Source organism: Rhea americana, unplaced genomic scaffold (assembly GCF_003343005.1).
Source record: "Rhea americana isolate MKP2758 unplaced genomic scaffold, rheAme1 scaffold_326, whole genome shotgun sequence".
Taxonomy (NCBI): domain Eukaryota; kingdom Metazoa; phylum Chordata; class Aves; order Rheiformes; family Rheidae; genus Rhea; species Rhea americana.
In genome coordinates this window covers 315851-324399 of record NW_028186453.1, presented here as the reverse complement: position 1 = coordinate 324399, position 8549 = coordinate 315851, and the positions used below count along the sequence as shown (strand labels likewise).

The 8549-nt window shown below is 54.5% G+C and overlaps 1 protein-coding gene across 4 annotated transcripts; it reads left to right on the top strand.

Moving 5' to 3' along the window:
- Window positions 1-1064: 1064 nt before the first annotated feature.
- HOPX (HOP homeobox) lies at window positions 1065-7315 on the top strand. Of its 4 annotated transcripts, none has more exons than XM_085310799.1 (3): window positions 1065-1148; window positions 4855-5030; window positions 6609-7315. In XM_085310799.1, exons 2-3 carry the CDS (start codon window positions 4887-4889, stop codon window positions 6684-6686), a joined length of 222 nt encoding a protein of 73 aa, XP_085166925.1. In that variant the 5' UTR covers window positions 1065-1148; window positions 4855-4886; the 3' UTR covers window positions 6687-7315. The 4 variants fall into 4 exon arrangements, with proteins under 4 accessions (XP_085166925.1, XP_085166926.1, XP_085166923.1 ...); XM_085310800.1 differs by lacking the exon at window positions 1065-1148 and adding an exon at window positions 3568-3700; XM_085310797.1 differs by lacking the exon at window positions 1065-1148 and adding an exon at window positions 4582-4668.
- Window positions 7316-8549: the final 1234 nt, after the last annotated feature.

Here is an 8549-nt window from a genome sequence, read left to right as displayed (position 1 = left end):
TGGCATCAGTCTGCTAGGAAAATCGGCATGGATCTGTCTGCCCTTCAGCACTGATCACAGTCCCCTCATCTTGGCCCATGTCTCCCCTGACACTACGTAGCCATCCAATCTTCAGGACARTTTTGGCTCAATTGCTAAAAATAGGGCAGATTTCTTGGCTGGGTTTGCACAGCCASCTCTCCCAAGGGGCAGCGATCCCTGCCCCAGGCTCCAGCCAGCTCTTCAGCTTTTTGCTTCCAGTGCCAGTTTTCCTTTTGCTCTGGCAGATAAGCCATTGCAGCCCGTCTGTCAGTGTTTCACAAGCCCTTTCTCCAACCCCTCTGATTTTCCAGCATCCTGAGAACTGAAAAATAACCAGCTCCCCCCACTAAAAAGATGCCTCTCTTTACGCTGCTGCCTAATGCACCCAACCCGCCCCGTCACAGAACTGGAGGCTTGCGGCTGCTTTCGCCGGGGAGAGCGCAGGCTGTTGGCAAAGGGGGATGTCCTGCCCTCCTCCCCAGTCCTGGACTGGAGCCCTGCACCGGCATGGGTGCTTGGGCTGCTGCAGCAGTTTGGAGCTGAGACCCARTGCTTCCCAAGCTCTGCCTGCCAGGATCACTGGGCTGACTAAAGCAACAGCAGAGCCAGGAGCCTGAAACCTGGACAACTCATTTTCAGGGGACTAAAGCAAGATAAGAAACCAGCCCCCAGCCAGCCAGCCAGGGAGACCCAGCCAAAGCACAGAACGGCTCGGCGCTGTGTTCTCCTCACTCTGCTTTCGCCTTTCCTGTGACTGCAGCAAGCAGCCCCCCAGCCGTGAAACCCCAGCAGTCTCTGGCAGGAGACCTGCAGGACAGCAGCTCCCGGTGCCGGACGCAGCGGTGACAAGCACCGACGGCTGCCCGCGCCCCCAAGAGCCCCGGAGTGTGTATAACCATGCGCTGAGCCCTGCCAAGGCGGGCGGATGCCAAACCTGAATTACCAGCCCAGAGAGCAGCTGTGGATCCCGGGAGCTCTGGCGATTTGCGGCAGGTTTTTCAGGTCCCGGCCTGTCACACACGCGCACGCAGGTACTTAAGTGGTTGCCGAAGACCTGTGGTTTTTGGATTTTTTGATTTTTTTTTTTTTTTTTTTTTTTTTTTCTGCCTGCTCCCTGCCAGCTCCAGGTAAGTGCAGGCTTTGATCTGCAGGGTGCTGGGGTGGGCATGTGGTGAGGGATGGACTGGAGGATGACGGGGGGGGAGCTTACCTGTGCTGCTGGTGCTGGGGAGGCTGGAGCAGCACCCGGCCAGGCAGAGACCCTCGAGCAGGACCTCTGGGCAGGGAGAGTGACGGAGGGAACCACAGGGACCTGCCTAGGCTTTGGCAGCCGCTGCGTTGTTGTTTATGCTGCTCACATCAGGTATTTTCATCTAAAAGGCATGAGCGGATAGTTTGCAGGATGTGTGACAGGTGACTTTTCCTCATTTATGGCAGGGTCCTGTTTATTTTGAAAGCCTCTGTCCCACCTTATCCTGTGTGCCGTCCCCGTTGACGTTATCCACAGCTGCCCGCGGGCTCAGCGGGAGGCCAAGCAGAGCTCAGGACAGGCTGCAGCTCTGTGGCTGATCAAGGGATCAAGGGAGGGCAGGAGGGGCTGCTCGCTGTGCTGATCCTGGTGGTGGCAGGAAACAGCTGCAAGCTAAGAGCGAAGATCGTCTCTTTGCTGGAAAAGCAGCTGCTTTCTGCCACGGCAGTAAACGCTGATTGCACTGGCAATACTGGCCGTGCACCCCCAGGAGAGCAAGGGAAGCCCTTTCCCATCTCATGCCRAAGCTGGATGTCCTTCCTCTATCCCCCCACCCCACCACCACCCAGGGTCTCTCTGGGGAGCTGGGTGCAGCTGCAGGACCAACAACAGCCGTGAGAAGTGACCCCCAGAGGTGCCTCTCCACCTTGGTGCTCCARCCTCGCAGTTACGTTAGATCATTCAGGGCTGCGAGCTTTGGCCAGGGGCAGCTCTCACCTTGCTCCACCTAAAAGCAGCATGGTTAGAGCCAAGAGTGACTTCCTCAGGACTTCTCAGCTGGGCTTGTACAACAGAGCAAGTGTCTTCGGTGCCATGGTTTTGCTGTGACAGCGCATCCGGCGTTGCCACCTCTGCCCCAGTGAGTCACCCCCGGGTGCCAAACGCCTGTTCCTGTGGTGCTGAGGGTGGACATGGGGCTKCTTGCAAACCTGAATGCGTAACAGCCCTCCAGCCTTTCTGAAAGCCAAACAGAGAGTTAATGCCTTCTATGCTGAAAAAGAGATGTTCTTYCAAAGCCTATGAAAGTGCAGACAGGAGAAAAAAATAATATATACACACGTGTATATATATACAGAAAGAAGTGCTTTTAAGCAGCTGAGCAAAATGTTTGTGTTTCTCTATGTTTCTACCAAATTAAAAGAAATGTAGGCAAGAAAATCACCTCTCCTGGAAGGGGGAAGGGTCCTGCACGGCCCTAGGAGCAGGCTTGGCCCTAGGCTTCAACAGGGCTCCCAAGTGGTGGGTGTGTGGTGGTGGGCTGGGTGAGGCTGCTCAGGGTGCTGAGAGGCTCTTGGTACCCTCAGGCCCCCTCATATATCCCTATTTTTACCAGYGGAGAGGTTCTGAGTGCCAGGTGGCATTCATGGCATGGGGCACGTGGCTCCCAAAAAACCACCTCGGGCCCAAGGGGAGCAATGTGGAGAGACCTGCAGAGCCCTTCAGGACACCCTCAGGGTTATGGCGCTCTCCTGCAAGCCTTCACTCAGGCCCAGGGTGGAGAGGAGGCAAGGAAAAAACATCAGGCATCACATCCAGGCGCCAGAGCACCGTGAGCTGCCAGTGGGTAGGAAATTCTGCACCCGACAGGAAAATGCCGCGGGCACCCGGAGATTGTCAGGAAAAGAAACGGCCATGAACGTGAAGCGGGGAAGTTGGATTGGGCGTTGCTTGTGCAAATCCATGCGCATACGCTAATGCGGCACGCTGCAAACAATGGTTGATGAACTGCTGTGCCCTGCTACTGACGGTGATCCGGTTGGACGCATCCTCTGGAGGTGACAGGAGATGCAGGAGCCTTGTAGCTGCTGTGCAGCCTCTGATTTGGATCGAGGAGGAGCTCTCCTGACGGAGAGCCCGGCTGCTGTGCAGTGCTGGTGCTGGAGAGCAGCAGCACGCCGGCTCACACGCGCCAGGACATGGATTTCGCCTGTCCCCTTTCTCTCCCAACACCTGAGAAGCATGTTCACACTGGAGCAGCCAGCTGGCCTCGTGGTGCCCGAGGGTTAAGGGTGGCCTTGYGCAGTCCAGTGCAGCGGTGACGGATGAGGCCGCCCACCAGCACGCTCCATTACACTGGAGGACGCTCCAGCCTTGTGCAATGGGTATGTTACAATCCATATTTAAGTAAGTGACTCAAGCAGATGAGGCTGTTTCACAATCAGCACTGGTCTATTTATAAGCCCCTACTCGACTGCTAAATGATTCGTTTATCATTCGAAGCAGCCTGGTGCAGACGAGGCTCGGTGGGGGCGTTGCTTCTTGGATTGAGGCTCGGAGGAGAGGGTCTCTCCAGCCTATTGGGTGCAGGAGAGCTGGCTTCCTGCAGGCTGTGGAGCAGTTTTGGAGCTGAGCCCCTTCCCAGCAGTGCTGCCAGGAAGTGAGAGAGCCCTGGGGCAGTCAGCACACGCCAGGGTAGAGCACGAGCTGAAGGTGAGTAAACCCCTTACCCAGAATAGCAGTCTGGTTTAAAGCTCCGCAGCTGGGGTGCAGCACGATGGAGGTGCGCGGCAGAGATGGGACAAGTTGCTCGGAAAGCGGGAGAGCAGATCAAGAAAGGCCACATTTTTGAATGCAGCTCCTCCCCGCGGCCACCACCCCACCTTGGTTTCGGAGACATGGAAGTAGGTCATCGTCTAAACCCAGCGAGGGACTTGGGCGCATCTTCTGAGGGCGATGCCTTCGTGCTTTTGTCAGCCACAGGGGCTGGCTCAACTCTGTCGCCCGTGGGAGCAAAACTCGGAGGCCTGTAGAAGAAAGAGATGGGAATTACCCATCTGCAGGAGTTTTGGGCGATGCACAAGACGGGCAGAGCGGAGGAGATTGTGGGTGCCTGGSTTCTGGCACTGATTAGAGCCAAAGGCAGCCAGCACTCAGGCGCGGTCCTCCAAGGACAGACAGTCCAGCGAGGCTCGGGAGCAAYGCAGCTAGCTGTATTTCCTGACGCATGGTAATGGAAAGGCAAAGCAGCCCACCCGCTCGCAGCCAGCCTTGCTGGCCACGCTGCTGGAGGAACAAGGAGGAGACCAGGGTGTTGAAGAGGAGGGGAACTGAGGCCACTGCTGAGTCTCCAAGACCACGTTCCCGGTGGATCCTGCATCCTTTGGCTTGCAAGGCGCCTATACAAACTCAGCTGCTGGTTACGGAGAAAAAGAAAAATCCCATATTGATTTCACTAGCCTGGATGCGAGACCCTGCCCCAGAGAATAAATAACATTTTTAATTAATTAACAAATTGCCTCCGCCCTGACGTGCCCATTGCCATGACATCACCCCAAGTGACGCCCAGGCCTAAATATGGCTGTAAACAGGAATCATCCCTGCGGGAGTCATGCTGGCTATAAATACAGYGACAGGGGGCTGCCGCTGGACAGGCAGTGTTTTCCTGCCAGCTGAGGATGGTGAGACAGCTCAGCCCGGGCGCTGCAGGGCTTGGGGCGGCTGCGGCGAGGAACCCAAGGCAGGGGCGGCCAGCAGCGTGCCTTTGGGATGGGTGCTGTGCTCCGCTGCAGCAGTGGGGGGCTGGCGGGCATGGGGATGGCCCTCGCTCCTGGTGCGGGCAATAACTGCGGCCTCTCTCTCTGCAGCGCCCAGCCCCGTAGCCCTGCCGTGGGAGGAGATGGCCACGGAGCAGCCGGTGGCACCCACCGAGGAGCAGCTGGAGATCCTGGAGTACAACTTCTGCAAGGTGAACAGGCACCCCGACCCCACCACGCTCTGCCTCATCGCAGCCGAAACAGGGCTCTCCGAGGAGCAGACRCTGGTGAGTGCACGGCCCTTGTCCTGCATGCTGCACCACCCACGCACCCTTCCATGCCCCACATGCTTCGTACTTGTGCCCCCCCCACACACCTCTCCAACCCCATGCTGCACACCTGGCACATGCTCCTGCCCCCTGCATCCCTGAAGCCTTCGCCTTTGCAATCGCATGCCCAAGCGCCGCTGCCCCTCTACCCTCCACAGCCTCCTGCACCCTGGCCCTGGGCCCCACTGGGATCTCCGCAGTCCTGCTGCCCCCAAGCTCCATCCCCAGCTCAGACTCAGCCCTTCCCACAGCAAGAGCAAGGGTACGTGCCAGCAGGCACTGGCTAGCCATAGGGTCCTGGATATAYAACTGCACGTGGTCTGTTCCTTCCAACCCCTTTGCCTCTCTGGCAGATGTAGCATCTCCCAAATGTCCCACCAGGCTGCCCTTGTCTGGGACCTCTGCCAAGCCCCTGTGGTCCTGCTGGCTACCTGCAGGTCCCTACAGGCTTCAAAGCAAGGCGGTGCCTTCCCACCCCCTTCACACTGCAGCGCAGCCCTGGCTGTGATGGTACCATAAGGGTGCTGGTGCTGACGTTTCCTCCTTAGAAATAGCACTGGACCTTTTTTTCTTAAAGTGAGGACTAAACACAGGCCATGTAGGCCCACCATGCCTCCAGAGATATCTTCACTGACAGCCACATCTTCCGCTGAATCCAGGGTGCCCCTAGAGATCTGGAGATGAAGGTCATGTTAGGGGAGGTATGGAGAGCCGGGCATTTAGCTGCAAAGTGCCTGCATTGCGTATGACACGGAGAGTCGCCGTGTCTGATCTAGAGAGCTTTATCAGCTATATATAGCAGCTGGTTTACTACCAGTAAAAATGTGATGCGAAGCAGTAGAACAACGCAACAGGACACAGCAGTTCAGGACAGGAAGTGAAAGAGGAGGTCAGCCACAACTGGATGTGGTCCAAGGCAGTGCTAGCGCGAGGGAGCCGCTAGTGGTGGACAGCACGTTTGTACCTTTAGACACCACAATAGCCTCAAAAATAGCCACGAACAAATATAGCAACCAAATGAGCAGCAACAAAGCAGATCACAGGCGCGTTCCCAAACAAAAGGCTGAGCTGTGCTTCCGGCACACGTGAATTTTACCTCCGGTCTTACAAAAGTGATGTGGCTTTATCCAAGCTGCGTTTTATCCCCCATTTCGAACTGCAGTTGTGCTGCAGCAGCATCAGCAGAGCCAGGGGCTGGCTTAGCAATGCCGAGTTACATAGAGAGTAGCACAGCCATGTATATTGCTTGAAGACTGGATCATTTCTAATTCATTTTTTAAAGCTATTTTTCCTTAAATCTACCAAGAGTCACTGAAATTAGTTTCTGAAATGAGTTCACTTTGGGATCCCATCATTTTTGGTTTCACTGCTCTGGGTGCTTAAGCAGATGCCGTCCAGCAGCTGCTTAACCAATCTCTTACTCTGTTTATAAAAAAAAACTGGCTCCGTTTGCTCTTTAGCAAGGTGATTAGGCAGGTCTGTTCAGCCCAGCACACTCAGTTCTTGGGTTTTGGGGTTTTTTCTTTTCYCCTCCAGAAATGGTTCAAGCAGCGCCTGGCAGAGTGGAGGAAGTCTGAAGGGCTGCCCTCGGAGAGTGGGTCCGTCAGGGACTAGAGGATGCTGCTGCCATCCCCATACCTGCCGCAAAAGATGGCTGCGCTCTTCGGCTTTGGTGCGTTTCCTTGGGTTTCCCCTGTCGCAATAAGTTTTGTGACACAAATGAATACCCTACTATTTAACATAATTTTTATTTAAAATGTACATAACCAGGAAAAAGGGAAAAAAAAGATTATATACAGATACGTATATGTATACAGCTTTCGACGGCTGCATAACCTGTCAAGCAATTCACATCATTGACACTGACTGCCCAGGGCCAGGCAAACTCATGCCTGTGTCCTGGCCTCTCAGAAAAGCTACCATGAAAGGTCCAAATATAGGAGTGAGGGGAAAAAAAAGGCTTTATTTTCCTTATGGTCCCCAGATACAAAGTATGTGGGCTAGCTTTAACATCTGGAGCATTCCAAGCAGAGGCCATTTGGAAAACCGGAAGTGATATTGGTGTGTTCTTGGTTAGCTCCAGATGCAAACAGTAGCTCTAAGGTATTGGCAAACYGGTGCCCAGACGGAGCCAAGACCCCTCGAATGCATCTCTCACATCTCTGTTAAATGTCACCTAGGGGAAAGAACTGGTTGGCTTTTTTTCTSGTGCATTAATAAAATGCAAAGTTTTCTGGCTCAGAGGAGCTGTGTCATGTCCTTGCCCGCGCTGCGTGTCCCGGCAGCAGGAGACAACGCCTCTGGAAGGGCCGTGGTTCTCCAAGGTGGCCTCAGCAGGCACCACAATGACRTGAGCAGGGAGCCGCATCGGCCCCTTTTTGGCCACCTATGAGCCGTGGTGACATGGCTGTGCTGGAGCTCTTGTGCTCCAAACTCTTCCCCCTTTTTTTGTACAGGCCTGTGCATGGGCAAAAAGCAGAAGCAGCACCATTGCCCACTGACCTTACCTTGTTCAAAAAAATCCTCTGCTTAGTGGCTTAGCGGAGCAATTAGTGGATCCTCTGATTAATCCCCTTCTGGTTTGTGGTCAGCTGCCTCTGTTCCTCGAGCGGAAAAATCAGCTTAACACGGGGAAGATTAAGATACATTGACTGGCACCAAAACTGCCACACGCTCAGGAGAATCCCTATTTTTGCTTGTTCTTCTCCTTCAACTGCAYTTTCATTTACGCCTTTTGTTCCTATTTGCAAGCATTTCTCTTGCTTCAGTATTTCCAGCCCAGCGCCAATGGTTGCCAGTGCAAAACACACTGAACTCATAGGAAGCATGGAAATGATCTCCTGTGTGCCATGTCCTACACTGAAGGCACACACAGCCTGCGCTGCCCACCCGGCAATCCGGCTGCCAAACTGACTTACCTTCAGACCAAAGCTCGGAGTTTGTTTTGCAGAGTCTGGCACCAATACCCATTTCCTTCTTGGCCTTTGCAACATGCCTCCCCACCTTATGCTGAGGGGAACTCTGCTTTTTTGGGTTGGACTCCAAAAACTCCAAAGCAAAGCTCAGCTCTTGTGCCCCACATCACACAACTGAGTATCCGAACCATGCAGGCTCAACCAGCCTGCAAAGTTGGTATCAAAGAGGCGCGTAGGCTCAACCAGCCTGCAAAGTTGGTATCAAAGAGGCGCGTGAAGCAAAACACTGGGTCTGCCCCTTACCTGGGCCTTCCGGAAAATGGGGTCCAGAAGAGCCATGTCAACTCCATACTCTTCCCCCCCAGCACCATTTCCAAGCTCTTAACTAAACCTTTGCACCTTGTCAAGTGCAGCCCTGGATCTTAATTTTGCAGCCTGGTGCGTCTCTATTTCTGTTGCAAGCACAAAACTCTGCATGACGCTAGTAACATCACTAAAATTGAGCAAACATTTTGAAACGCAAGGCGAGGAGTGGCATTACRTGTCACATTTCTGCATGCGA